The sequence below is a fragment of the Antedon mediterranea genome, chromosome 3 (genome assembly GCF_964355755.1).
Source record: "Antedon mediterranea chromosome 3, ecAntMedi1.1, whole genome shotgun sequence".
Lineage (NCBI taxonomy): Eukaryota > Metazoa > Echinodermata > Crinoidea > Comatulida > Antedonidae > Antedon > Antedon mediterranea.
This window is the reverse complement of record NC_092672.1, coordinates 14,532,739-14,547,936: the sequence shown is the minus strand read 5'-3', so window position 1 is coordinate 14,547,936 and position 15,198 is coordinate 14,532,739. Positions and strand designations below refer to the sequence as shown.

General features: G+C 33.4%; 1 protein-coding gene across 1 annotated transcript in view; it reads left to right on the top strand.

Annotated features, from left to right (window-relative positions):
- The window catches only part of LOC140044939 (eukaryotic translation initiation factor 4 gamma 3-like), a 31,244-nt gene that overhangs the window by 13,278 nt on the left and 2,768 nt on the right, over positions 1 to 15,198 (top strand). The window contains exons 9-27 of the mRNA XM_072089651.1: positions 2,462 to 2,568; positions 2,703 to 3,213; positions 3,706 to 3,833; positions 3,992 to 4,081; positions 4,478 to 4,645; positions 4,926 to 5,063; positions 5,296 to 5,355; positions 6,010 to 6,153; positions 7,477 to 7,713; positions 7,888 to 7,992; positions 8,088 to 8,220; positions 8,757 to 8,869; positions 8,989 to 9,173; positions 9,641 to 9,804; positions 11,765 to 11,889; positions 12,276 to 12,448; positions 12,639 to 12,843; positions 13,650 to 13,748; positions 14,435 to 14,566. Of these exons, the coding sequence (XP_071945752.1) occupies positions 2,462 to 2,568; positions 2,703 to 3,213; positions 3,706 to 3,833; positions 3,992 to 4,081; positions 4,478 to 4,645; positions 4,926 to 5,063; positions 5,296 to 5,355; positions 6,010 to 6,153; positions 7,477 to 7,713; positions 7,888 to 7,992; positions 8,088 to 8,220; positions 8,757 to 8,869; positions 8,989 to 9,173; positions 9,641 to 9,804; positions 11,765 to 11,889; positions 12,276 to 12,448; positions 12,639 to 12,843; positions 13,650 to 13,748; positions 14,435 to 14,566 (3,017 nt within the window). The remainder of the gene's footprint in view (positions 1 to 2,461; positions 2,569 to 2,702; positions 3,214 to 3,705; positions 3,834 to 3,991; positions 4,082 to 4,477; positions 4,646 to 4,925; positions 5,064 to 5,295; positions 5,356 to 6,009; positions 6,154 to 7,476; positions 7,714 to 7,887; positions 7,993 to 8,087; positions 8,221 to 8,756; positions 8,870 to 8,988; positions 9,174 to 9,640; positions 9,805 to 11,764; positions 11,890 to 12,275; positions 12,449 to 12,638; positions 12,844 to 13,649; positions 13,749 to 14,434; positions 14,567 to 15,198) is intronic.

Genomic DNA, 15,198 nt, shown 5'->3' with positions numbered 1-15,198 from the left:
GCGAAATAACAAACATGCTGCATGGACATTCTGCCGACGTCGTAGTTCGTTTGTGGTGTGTTACGATGTTTTGGCGAGTGAATAAGAAGCATATAAAACACAAACAAAAACTATTTATTATTTTATATTGTTTGTGATGAAAAACTTTATCCAGGCAGGCTGCATTGCCGATAATTGATACAGGCCTGAAGCCGATCATACATGACTCGGCTGTGGCATAGTCAACCGTTGAATAGGCCTGCTATAGGCTATCTGGGGTAGCACTAACATTTCATTTTGTTTAGCCATTTGGCGAAAGTCAAAATATTTTTTTTAGTCAAATCAGTTTATCTATAGCCAAAATGGCTAAAGTCAAATTTTTTTATTTAGCCAAATGAATCGGTTTATAGACAAAATTTAAAATTTTGGAAATATAGTGGTAAAAATATTTTAGTCAATTTATCTATGTCAACAGGTCTATACACTGTTCCCTGAACATTTTTGTAAGGCATTGAGATAAAGAACCATGCCTAAATCACTGTATGATTAAAAAAAATATTTTTTTTAGTATTTTTTTTACATGATCAAAACAATTCTTCAAATTGTTTTTAATCATACAGCATTTATACAGTTATCAATTTACTGTAATAAGAAACATTTAACAGTTTTCTGAAATCCCCTGAACGCTATGTTACTTTTGTTTTTTACGCTTGGCTGGTCATGTTTGCGTGTGACGGCTTCCATGGCGTACCAGGCGAAAATCGTGTCCTAGAATCACCGCCGCGCAGCGGGTTAATGTTTTTAAATTGGGTATGCTCAAGAGGTGCGAAAGTGCAGAACCGCCGGCCTAGGCCTACAAAATTATGTACAACAACGCAACTGTATATCGTATGCTAAAAATATTGAGGAAAATTCCTAGCAAACGAACACTCGTATCGTTGTTAAAAGTAAGATAATATAGGCCAAAGCACATAGTACACGTCTTTCCATCCCTCAAGGCTGCGCCGAAGCGTTTCTGTCAGGGCGAGAAATTTATCCGATTATTATTTATTTACACAAAACAACACAGAAGCCGGCCGACCGGCCCCGCTCAGATGCACGTACGTGTGTGTTTAGCTAAATCCCCGTTAGACTCTACCATTTCCCGCATGTTGTTTTGTTTACACTACTGACGCACGAGGGAAGTTTATTAAGGCTAAAATATGAAACTACATTAAATTGGAAGACTCTAAAATGCATAACGCATACATTTTTGATTTCGATAAGATTAAGACGTCATTCATCGAAGATACTATAATGTTTCTTTTTAATCTGAAAAGTACACCCCTATCGAAAAAATAGACAATCCCGGTAATTAGCCGACCGTCGGCTACGTAGTCGATCGTTTGTGCAGCGCACAACACGTGATAGTTTGGGTAGACTTCATCATCCATGTGTCGTGTAACGTTTTTCTCTCTGTGCAGTCTACCTCTGCTATCCATCTTTTTGAAATAACAAAGAGACGCCTGGTACAACGAAACAAGTTTACGAAAAATGGAGCTTAAACTTAAAGTAAACAACGTGATAACGAACAAAATAAATGCTTGGAGATCGACAAATGGACCTTTTAGTTGGACTTTATGCTTTCGCCAAAATGATTATTTAATTATCTATTTTATCATATGTCATCGCCAAAATGGCTAAAGTAGCCGTTTTATTTTTCGCCAATCTAGAAACGTTTTCGCCCATGGCGACTTGGCGATCGGCCAGTGCGAGCCTAGGCTATGGCCGTGGCGACTGGTATCGCGTCAGACCGGTGAGGCTGCAGTAGATAGGCCTAACATATTTTAATGTGGTCATGTTTTATTTTAATTTTAATCACAAATTTTGAATGAATAAAGTAAAAACAATACAAGACAACAATCTATATATTTATTTAATATATCTACCAAAAAATTTAGCCCTTTTCATGGTTTTTAAAATTTGCGACCTTTTGCAAATTTTGCGAAAGAAAATTTGACCTTAGCGTGAGCGTAGACTTGTGCGTAGGCTACGAAAGGTTACGCATAGATACAAAGCAGTAATTTCTTTCTGTACTGTAGCCTGACGTCTCATTTCTAAATTGTCTTGGCAAAATCAGCGACCTGGTATTTTCACTGAAGAGTTACGGTTCTTTTATTTGTTTACCTTTCACGTGATCGATTTAAGTACATCACATCACAATATGATAATATCAATCCGTGAGCAATGCATGTTGGAATGAGGCTGAAAAATTGCTCTACTAGCTAAGTTTTGGTTCTACTTTCAGAGTCCATCATTTAAATTGTTAAAAAAGTTATATGGTTTTTTTTATTATATTATATATTATATTATATCTTATTTAGTGGTTTTTAATAGCAACACTATTTTCACAAACACTTGCGAGAATAACAAGTTATAAAAACATAATACTTGTACTTTGTTCTTAAAATCTTAACCATGTAGTAAACATTCTTTAATCCAGTGAAAGAAAGTAAAAAGAAATCGAAAAAGCGTATGCAAGAGCTTGATAAGAAACTAGCAAAAGATGATGACATGTTTTCAGCTTATCGAACTGAAGAACACATAGAGGTAAAGTTAAATTCATTGTAAAGAAACACACACAAGAAGCATTGCAACTGGAAGATTACACAATATGTAATTATTGTGATAATGTGTGGTCTAAAAATATTTCTAGATAATTAATACTATATTTTTCTCCATAGGAAAGTACCAATGTAATACAAGAAACTGAATTGTTACCTGAAACAAAAGAACAAGTAAAACCAACAGATACAACTAAAGAAATGGAAGTTAAAGACCCATCTGTCATTGAAAACAAGAACACAGAAATTAATGAGAAATCTAGTCCTGATCAAATTGTAAACACAACTCAAGATAGAACTAATGTAGATACAAGTATAGCAAATGATAGTATAGCCGATAAAAATGTATCTACTCAAAACCAATTGAAAACAGATGAAATTGCAAATACAAATGTAACAGATCAAACTGAAAAAGAAGTATTAAATACTGACAAAAAGGAATTAGAAGCAGAAACAGATGTTTCATCAACTGAAATAGAAATAAAAACTGCAAAAGTACTTGAAGAAGAGGAAAAAGAAAATACGGCTCCCAACACAAATGATGTTACAGAAAACTCAAAAGTTAATGAAGAGGATACAAAACCTAATGTTAAAGATAATAAGATAGAACTGAAATACAAGTATAGGGAAGGTAAGGTGAAACTTTGCTCCTTGGGTATCATCAACACTAATAGTAATTTTAAAAACATTTTCAGCCCAGTTCATCTGAACTGTCTTGGTCTGGGACTTGCAGAAACCCAGTCTAGGTAGCCTAGCAGTTATTCGGAAATAGATAAAGGAGATAAATTACAGATAGATTGTGCATTTTTATTTTACATTTTATTTCTAATCAAAGCTCAATATATATATAGATATAATGAATTATAGAATAACATCCTTTTCATTAATATCATTTTAAAATAAAAAATTAACAATGGCTTAAACGTGTTGTTCATACCAGTGAGCAAAAATGAAGTTGATAAGGGCTGTTAGGCAAGAATTGTTAAATTAGTATTGTGTATGTCCATAGTTTAAAGAAAGAAATTATACAGGTGTTAAAATGACAAGAGATTTAAAACATATTCATTTCCCTATTGTAATAAAAACAATTTAGATTTTACATTTACTTAATGGTTTCTTGCAGATCAATGGAGCCCTATAAACTTGGAGGGCAAGAGGCAATATGACCGTGAATTTCTGATGCAGTTTAAAGATAACTGCATTGAAAAACCTGATGGGCTTCCAAAGATTCCAGAAGTAGTACTAGATACTGTAAGAGCTTATTATTTTTTGCGTGGAATAGCAAAAATATGTACAACAAACAAACTTGAAAAAGGATATATAAATATAGGCAAAATTTGTAGGAGATTTACCATAGCATTTTATTTTCAAATACAATGCGTTATTTTACTTGTTCTTTATTTTCTTAGGCAAATATAGGTTCACTGATTCGTTTAGATATCAAGAGTAACAAGCAAAATGATTTCATGCCTATGTATCTCAAGTCTCCAATCATACGAGTGAGTTTCTTTTTTTGCTAAAGATCAATTGTTTTTGTCAGATTGTAAAGTAACCCTTGAATGAGCATATTCCAAATAAAAATTCATTATAAACACTGAGCCTGTTTAAAGCTATATATTATACATATTCAATTCTAGCACAGTCCTGTAGATATATTTTATCACCTATTAAGCAGTTCTATTATTCATAGTAATATAATATATATATATATATATAATATAACATAATTTTGAAAGCCAATTTTTAAATGACAAATTAGTAATCAAATACGCTTAATTTATAAGGAAATTGATTTTTTAAGTAAAAAATTAGTTTTTGAATATATTTTTTCTAAACTTCACCATTGACAATTTAATATTTAAATGATCCTAATCTATATATTGTTTCAATAACAGGGGCAACAACCAAATTTTAATTCAAGAAACTCCAGCAAAGTAGGACGTGTCATTGCTGGAAGGAAAGTTATTAATTCAAAGTCCTCGGAAGTAGAACTGAAGAAATCTGAAAATGCTTGGAAACCAGGTAGCACAACTGGTGTCTCTGATAATGAATTGCAAACACAGGTATAATGTCATTACAAACATAAATGAATTGATAAAATAAAAAGGTAAAAATGAAAGTTAGGTTAGGTTACGTGACTAAATTCATTAAAAAAGTTCCTTATGAAACAAGGCACAAGTGGCAACCTCCTGTAAGTGGGTGGATAATTGCAGGGTGTTGAACTACAATTACTATAACTTTTTAATAAATATCTTTTTTATTAACACATTAATAATCCCCAATATATACTTGTCCTATTTAAACTAAAACATTTTGTCTTCATTTGTCTTTGTTGTCTTGTAGGAAGTTTACAGGAAATTTAAGGGAATTTTAAACAAGTTAGCACCCCAGAAGTTTCAAAAATTAACCAACCAGGCACTAGAGCTGCAAATTAACACAGAGGAACGACTTATTGGTGTCATTGACCTCATATTTGAGAAGGTATTTTGTGTTCACACTTTTAAAAACAGACAAGATTTTATATGCATTAATCCTAATGTTTGTTTCCTTAATTAATATAATTTTTTGGCATCAGAAAAAAAAGATAAGAATGGCAATAGTTTCTCTAATAATACTGCAGAATAAATATTATGTCAGTTAACAGTTGAAATTGTTTAATTATTTATTCGGCTACTAGGCCTACTTACATGTATCAACTATTGTTTAATTCCAGGCTTTGAGTGAACCTAACTTCAGTGTTGCTTATGCACACATGTGTCGGATGTTATCACAGGTAAGTATGTTGAAAGATAATTCCATTGAGGGTTAGCATTAACATATGTCAAGGCAGAAATCTATAGCAGTGTTACACAGCCCACAAAATCTATAGCAGTGTTACACAGCCCACAATCTGTAGCAGTGTTACACAGCCCACAATCTATAGCAGTGTTACACAGCCCACAATCTATAGCAGTGTTACACAGCCCACAATCTATAGCAGTGTTACACAGCCCACAATCTATAGCAGTGTTACACAGCCCACAATCTATAGCAGTGTTACACAGCCCACAATCTATAGCAGTGTTACACAGCCCACAATCTATAGCAGTGTTACACAGCCCACAATCTATAGCAGTGTTACACAGCCCACAATCTATAGCAGTGTTACACAGCCCACAATCTATAGCAGTGTTACACAGCCCACAATCTATAGCAGTGTTACACAGCCCACAATCTATAGCAGTGTTACACAGCCCACAATCTATAGCAGTGTTACACAGCCCACAAAATCTATAGCAGTGTTACACAGCCCACAAAATCTATGTATACTGAACTACTCAACTGAATGCAGAATTCAGATTTATTTTACCTTAAATGTTCGTCAATATTCTGTAATAGCCTGGTGGAAAATTTAATATAAATATATATTTTTAAATTTATATTATAGATTGAAGTGCCCATTGCAGGAAAAGAAGGTCAAATAGTACAATTTCGGAAGTTGTTACTAAATCGATGTCAACGGGAATTTGAAAGTGAATCAAAAGATGAAAATCTATTAAAAGAGAAAAGAAAAGAAATAGAACTTCTTCCAGTATGTATCTAGTTTTATTCAACAGTAATATTACTGTAACATTAATCTATAATTCATGATTTTTCATATAACTAAAAACATTAATATTTTAAAATTAGGAATTCTTTATTTCTAGCGTGTTGTATATTGTTAAAAGCAGTAAATTTTAAAGCATTATACTCTTGATAAAACAATGCACAAGTTTGATCCACTATGTGAAAAAAAAATTTGCCTTGTACAATTTATGTACTTTCTGAGACATTCTTAAAAATGTGCAAACGTAATTTCCTTAGACTTTAAAAGTTTATAACTCAAATTGGGAATTCTAACTTATTCCAGGCCATAGTATAGAGATCACGTAAGACTTATTTCGTGAGATAAAGTACCCAAAATATGAAATGTATATTCTACTTTGTCTGAACACAGGGTGACCTCGAAACTCGACAGCTAATACCAATCCTGAGTTATGAGCTTCCAAAGTCTTGACAAAATTGTGTTGGCGAATGTTTACAAACCAAGCCTCTTCTTTGTGGGAAAGTTTGTTTGTTGGTTTGACATGCATTCATGTACCTAATCTGGGGTGTCTTGCCTTTCACACAGTTTATAAAACTATGTAGAGTTCTGCGGTGCTGACGTCACAATGGTAGCTGGCGCAACCAAAAATGCGTTCAACGCTATATGTTGATAAACACTATAGATTTGTGTTTCTATCAAATTATGTATCTTAGATTGATTTTTTTTAACTTCAACTGTAGTTGAAAAATAAATAGATTATTAAAAACAAATATGTAGTGATCTTTTGAAATTTTAGTTTGTTTCTATTGAAAATTATTAAGTTTTAAAATGACTACTTCAATAAGCCTATTCCAAACCATTTGTGAACTAGGAGTCACTCAGGCAGGTTGATGGCATTTTTTGGTTGGCTACCAACCTTGCAGCGCCACCCACCGTCGTCATCTTGATAGTCTTCCCTGCTATTAATTTATTTTCGTAGAGAATGCCTGACATGATTTTTCAATTGCCCTGGGCAGACTATTTTGCAAGCACTGATTTGTTTGTGAAAATGATGCAGGATATCATTACTATCGCTTTGACTGAAAGTTGGTATCTGTAAAATCGGTTCTTAGTTTGTGATGTATATATTAATCAGACATTTATTCAGAACATAGTAAAAAAAAAAGAGTAAATTTTAATATTCTCCTCCTGCATGAGCTGAAACATGACAGTTATTCCCAAAAATAACCCCTTAATTTGCAGCCATGGTATAAGAAATTAATTTCCTGCAACTCCTGATGGTACAGCAATGGTTTTATATATATAAACATTTTTTTTTTTATCATGCAGGAAAATGAACGAGACTCGAAGAAAGATGCGTTTGAATTAGAAGTGATTGCGGCAAAGCGACGGTCACTTGGAAATATTAAGTTCATTGGTGAATTATTTAAAATTAAAATGTTAACTGAACACATTATGCACAACTGTTTGGTACAACTGCTTAAAGCAGCTGATGATGAATCATTGGAGTGTATGACCAAGCTTCTAAGCACTATTGGAAAGGAGCTAGATCATGAAAAAGCCAAGGTATGCACGCCTATATTTAGTCTTTGCTGTCAACCTCTGATTAACTTTTTTAAAGGTCATAGAATTGTACCTTTTCAGTTGTCTAACTTTGATAGGAATGGACAAGGAGAACTAATTTATAATGGAATTTATCTGAACTTATTTGATATAATATATGTATTTTCTTTTGTACAGTTTCGTATGGATCAGTACTTCAATCAGATGGATAGAATTATCAGAAGTAAAAAAAATAGCAATCGTATACGATTTATGCTGCAAGATGTAATTGAACTTAGAGAGGTAAGTAGGTCTACATTTGTTTGTGCACAAAATCCAAATATTAGTCTACATAATTTGCCCATAGAAGTAAATATCTCCCTTCCTTTATTTATTAGAACAATTGGATACCAAGACGAGAAGATAGTAAGCCAAAAACAATAGATCAGATTCATCAAGAAGCTCGCGAAGAAGCGGTGATGAAAAAGGTGGAGGCAGTACAAGCCCAAGCTAACAGAAAAGCTAACAGAGGTATGCAAATGTACTGTATTCCTAACTGTAACCATACCATCTACACCATACAAATTTAAAATGTACAAATTTTCCCCTTGAATTTTGTTTCCACATATAATCATGTATTATATCGTCAGTAATTCCACAAAGTGACACCAATGTGGCTGCAGACACTACTCGTGTGAAATGGATTTTGTGTTTTTACAAAGTGACACCAATGCTCAGCCTTAACTTGCTAGTTCATTAATTAACAAGTTTACACCTTTTAATAGCTGAATTGTCTAGCATTACAGGCGTGTAAATAAAATATAGAAATGAAAATGTCTTTAAGCTAAAATTGTGTTTTGTGAAGCTCTCTACTAAACCATGTTTTTCACGAAACGCATGGTAATGACAAATGACTACGCGGTTAGTGTGTCTACGTGGTGCCGCTGATGATATTTATGTGAAAGCATGTTTCAAAATAGATAAAAAAACTTTTGCTATGATATTTTTTGAAATTGAAAAAAATTGTTTTTAATGTTAATATAAATAATTGATTATCAAATGTGCAGTAGTTCGCAATGATCGAGGTAGCCTTCAAATGGACGATGGTGAATGGAATGTAGTTGCTAAAGGAAGTGGACGTCCTCAACAGGTTGATCCAAACAAATTCAAAGTTACCAAGGTAAAACATGTTTGTTTTTTTACTTCTACACACACACACTTGCATACACAGGGTTAACACACAAATTGGCAATTGCAAGATAATTTTTGGAATAATTAAGTCATTCTGTTTTATTTTAGCAAGCCGTTGACGATAATGTGCAATTGGGGCCAGGTGGTAGACCAGGTTCATTTGGTGGTTGGGGAAGGGGAGCTAGTGGTGGTGGAACTAAGCCATCAAGCAGTTCACAAGAAAGGCCTTCAAGTCCAGCTGCAAATCGCTTCTCTGCATTATCTGATGAACGACGATTTGCTCCCATTGGAAGGTAACACTTTGCAAACTTTGATGACGACCAATGAGTGTAAAGGCTCAATATTTGTTTATACCTAGGCTTAATCATATTTCTATGGCATGATCTACAAATTATTTCTTACGCTATTTTCAAATACCGTAACAAAAGCAATTTAACTCAAAAGATGCGAATATTTTTTTTAGGCAAAATCCATCTACACACAATCTAATTCACTAAAAATTTAGTTTGTATAGCTGATTAATGTTTTATTCTGAAAACAATGGCAAACACGCGTCAGCATGTTTCTGAAACCTAATAAATACCCTAATTCATTCAGAATAATTGTAGTATAACAAGTATTCAACCAGAAAAATTTCCAATATCTGACTAGTAGTGATTTTTTTTAATATAAAATATTTTGATTTTCTTATTTAAGTAACTTAATATATGCATTACTGTAAATTTCTAATTGACCAAATCTTGAATTTTTCTTGTTAAAGGAGTTTAGGTACAAATAGTAGAGAAAGAGATTTTCGAGGGGGTCGGAGTTCACAAACTAAACGAGGATCAAGAGAAAGGGATGACCGACCAAGTCGTGATAAAGATAGGCAAGCAGCTATTGACACTGTTAAAAGAATGTCTGCATCTCAAGAGCGCAATAGAGGTAAGCATATGAAATGAAGAATTTTGTATTGATTATTCAGGGTTCAGCATCCTTAAATTCCTTGAAAGTTATGGAAAATTAATTACTTTTTTCAAGAACTAGAAATTGAAATTTGTCTTTGAATGTCCTGAAAATTGTAATAATACAGAAATATAATATGAATTCTTTGTAATAATATTTTAAAAACACTGAACAATATTATTATACAGATATTGACTGCTTAGAGGTTAAATATAAGATTTGACATCCCCGAGGGAATGATATTAAGTTCGAGGAAATATATATTCCCCGAGAACTTAATATCATTCCCGAGGGGATGTCAAATATTATATTTAACCGATATAAAAGGCAATATCTGTTATATTATATAGCCAAGAACAAGTCTGCTGGGTTGGGTGAAGCTAGGCTAAGCCTCCTATAGTATTTGTATTGTATTTAAACAAGCCTGCCTAGACACCTTACCTTGCGAAGAATAATATACAGATAATTACTAATTAATGATTCCTTGGCAATAAAATATTCACTTAGGCCTAGGTCGTTTAAATTAACAGAAGAATTTCCATCAATAAGCCTATTAAAAATAATAATATTATAATCAGGTAGGCCGAATAAACAATTTGTCTTCTTCTCGATCTTCGAGGAGCCGAATCACCGGATGTTCAGCGCGTACTAGTTACTAGGTTACTACCGTGAGTATTGACCAATCACAAACGGTGTTTCATCACATTTAGGGTGGACTTATAACAAATGAGGGCGCTATGTATGCATAGTTTAAATAGTTTAGATGATTAATTTCTTCAAGCAACTTTTGTGGCGCAGCGGTTGAAGCGTTGTCCTGCGATGGAGTGACAATTCCACCCGAGTTCAAGATCGATTAGATGACTTTTGTTTATTTATCGGCAACGCGAGTGTTGGCACATGAAAATTACACAGTCAATATCATCGTACTCGAGAATCTATATGTTTAATGACAGGGGACACGATAATTACGCGAAAATTACACAGTCAATATCATCGTTCTCGAGGATATATACGATTTACGATCCTCGCAGCGGTAGTCATGTGATGCAGTTTCAACCAATCACGTTAGCGTATTTACATAGGCTATGTAATATAAATAATTAAATGACACCCCTAGATGGCCAGAAATGGTACTCGTGCATGTAAAATTCGCCGAAAAGGATACTGCATAGCGCACTAGAAAACAGCAAAACGATGAAGTTACTTCCGGTACGGTAATAATTATAATCAATTACAACAAATATTAATATTATTTTTCCCTTGTGCATTGGCCATGAGTCATCGATCAAAAACGGAGGCAAGTGTAAAGTATGGAGAAAAACATCTCCAACATGGGATGGTCTCCCTTATTTATAAATATCTCATCAAAACAAATTGAGCAAAGCAAACAATACGCTGGAAAGAATGTATTATTGCTAAAAAATAAAAAACAATTAAAAACCAAATGTGTGTTCATGATTTCCTTAATGAAATAGTGAGCGGTTTGATTTTTTTTGTATTTATGCCTTCTAAAAATAATCCTACGGTATACAAAAAGGGTATTTGAACGTGGAACTGCAATTCGGAATCTTAATTATACCCGATCCTATAATATCAAATGACCATGGTATCACCAGCGCGGTGACAAACAGCACCCTTTGCAGTACCGCCAGCGAAGGCATGTTCTATGACTACTCTAGACAGGAAGTCGGTGATTGGCGAGTACACAATAGCCTGCACTGCTGTTGCATGTCGCATTTTGTTCTTTTAGCCTACTCGATTCCCACGCGTATTATTAGTACTCTTGTCAACATAAACTGAGTGAACGCAAATTATTTTAATCATAATCGTATAATAGTTTAAAATTACATGTACAATATCATCTCTCCAACTCAACATATCCTTGTATGCAAGACAGTAGTACTAATATTAAACATAAACTGATTATTTACTTGATTAGGTCCAGCTAAAGTTGTTGAACCATCACCTCCAGTACAACCAAAAAGTGAGGAGCTAACAGAACCAGAAATGCTTAAGAAATCGAAAGCAATTATTAATGAATTTATGCATCTTAAAGATAAAAAGGTAAAATAATTTATATAATAATTCATTTTATTTATATCTTTATCGTATTTCAGTTTATTTATTATTAGTCACATAATCAGTTCCAGCTTTTTTTTTAAATTCTTGATTTGCTGAATTAAAATAAGATAAGTGCCACTTTTTTTGTAATTATGAAATTGCAAAAGCTAAATATGAAATGGCCCTTATTTTATTCAGCAACTCAAAGAGTAACAAAATCTGTTTGGCACACTAATCGAGCTGGCAAACACAACAAACCTTTATAAATGTTTTAAAAAGAAATATACATTGCTTGGTCTATAGGAAACACTAATGTATTTTTTTTACATTATATTGATAATTTCAAATAATGACTCGCTTGTTATTCTGAACCGTTCTTATACTTTTAGGAAGCCATAGAATGCGTGACAGAACTTGAGAATCCAAATCAAATGCACCTGTTTGTCAGAGTAGCCATCGAAGAAACTCTAGAGAAAACGGAACAAGCAAGGAAAGTTGTTGGGGAGTTGTTAAATGAATTAATTACATGCAAGTTGTTAAAGGTTATGGATTATAATAAAGGGTATGTTTATTTTACTCCTTTCTGTGAGGTGTGACTGACCAATAGATTGTATTATAATGAAACCGTGTCTACCATTATACACCAGGCTAGTACTAAATTGAGCCATGCAAACATGTGGAAAAATAATAGCTGTGTCCAAAGATCCAGTAGATAATCACATTCAAATTTTAAATTCATTTGTTTCTTGTAGATTTCAAGTTATACTAGAATTTGCTGAAGACATGGCTATTGATATTCCATTAATTTGGAAATACCTAGCACAGATTATATCTCCAGCCATTTCAGGTGGTTCAATGGAAATGAAAAACCTGTTATCTTTGTTACAACCTGTGAAGGCTATAGGAAAATCTGGACAGCTTCTAGCTGAAGTACTTAAAACTCAAGCTAAAGAAATTGTAAGTTTATTTGATAAAACTAATCGTTGGAAACGCTCTACCATCCCTAACATTATTGATAGAATGAATGAAGCTTCTAAAACTAAAACCTTGTAGGTTTATTACATTAATAATAATTAACGAATTAGTAATTACTGCATGCTTTGGTTTATCTGGGTCTTTTGGCATTTTAAAGAATTTTAACGGCTTTTTAATGATCTGATTTACTGTGTACTTGTATATATTACAGTATATTGTTGTGAGTCTTTTTAATTTTTACGTTGTTTGCAGAATTTTTCAGCCGTTGGGCTGCCTTCTTTTTGTACCATTTATGTGTTTTTTTATGAATAAATACCTATAATATATCAACTACCAATATTTCTCCAACACTACATCTACCCTTGCACACATACTGTCTTCGTGTAGCAAAAAGGACATTCTAATTAATAGTAATATTTCAATTAGTTATTTTTCCCGATTAAAGCACGAGATCACAGATTTTTTTTTAAATAAAAAAAACACATTATTTTGTATTGACAGGCCTTGACCCTTTTGTCTTGTTGATAAAATGTCCTTTCAGAGGTTAAAATAAAAGCCCATAGACAGTTCACCGGAAAAATTACTCAATGCTGTAACGGTTGAATGAATGTAGGCTGTCCTATCGTTACCTTATTAACTGCGTTTTGTCTGAATTTTGTCTGCGGAAAAACTGCGAGGGTATGGTACATGTTTTCTGTACTGTATATGTATTTAAATTTGAACTGTGAATTTCATTGATACAATTAGTTAGTCTTGGTAAACAATATCCGATTGGTGTATTCTTACAGGGTGCTACAGTAATTGCTGAACAATGGGCTGCATCTGGTCTTGAACTAAAACAGTTTTTAAACTCTAACGAAGATCTAAAAGAATTCATTGAGCGTCGGGTAAGTCACCAACCAAAAAACTGTTACCGAATATTCTGTCATGAATACAGACCTCAGATTTGTGGATTTTGGACCAGTTTGAGGGGAAGCAAGGCCATTTAAATAATAAATTATCGAATATCCCTATTACTTGGAGTTTAGGTCAACCCTAAGTATAAGTATAACTTAGCCCTGTATTATTGTTAGAACAAATATCTACTACAAATGTGTTTGCAACTACTGGAAATAGCTATTACATACAGTAAATACTGTAAAAAATGTATGAAGCTTAACATTACTTTATTAATAAAGTAGTTTTAAATAATAGGTCCACCTACACTGAACACACAATTTTAATAATGCATTATTTTGCACCAAAATTGAAAAAGCCAATAAACCAGAAGTGGGTCGCTTCTCATAATCTACCAACTCTCATAATCAACCACCTCTCCCGATGATCACTACCTCTTTTAAGTGACCACCTTTTAAATGGCCACGTCCTCTCACAAGGATCACTTCTCATAATCAACCACCTCTCGTAGGTAAACATGCAACAACGCAAAAGAAAAAAGTGATTAAAAAAAACATTAAAGAAAATAAAATCAGTTTTTAAAAAGAACATTGTTTATTATGGGTAATTCTTTATTGATTATTTATTGGCTTTTATTTTACTTGAAATACCAATATAATTGTTTGTTTGGTTTAAGGAGTTGGGTTTTCTTCAAAGTGCATTGTCTACCTCATCTACCAGTATGAACCTAGATAAAATGCAAGCAGAACTAAAGTATATTCTAAAAGAACAGAATTCTGAAAATGAGGTAGTCTTTCAATGGATTGATGTAAGTTATATACTGTTTATGTTATTTATTGTTATTGTTTTTATTATTCAACCCATATAAGGATAGACAGCCCTGGAATTTCAGTTTAGCCAAGGTCTGTTCATATCAAGATAGCATTTTTCTTTTGTGTAAATCCTTTGTTCCTTAGTATCAGTTTTTAAACAGACGTTTAAAGCAGATAAAATTACATAAGTTGGCTTGGAGTAAAGTTCTCCTCCTTCGCCTCTATGGCAACCCTTGTGTGTACCACCACTGCATAGAATTTACCACTGCAAGTGTGATTGTGAAATAACAAAAAACTGTTCCGTAAAATGGTATAGCTAAACATGTTTACACAGACCACTAATTACACGGCCCACTAATTACATGGACCACTAATTACACGTATCACTAATTACACCGACAAAAAATGGTAAACGCTCACGGTTGAGCATGGTCGATCTGCCTTGTGGGATCAGGGCTTGATTTATCAAAGATTTTTTAGCGAGGCCTACATAATTTTGCTCGCCGGCCGAGAGTTTTGTGTATTGTATATCAGGGTTGTTCTCACCAGCATGTCATGAGTGGTGGTCGGCAGAAAAGCTGATCTCTCTCACACTCGCCATAGATCATCTGTGTCGTTGTCTGAGGTG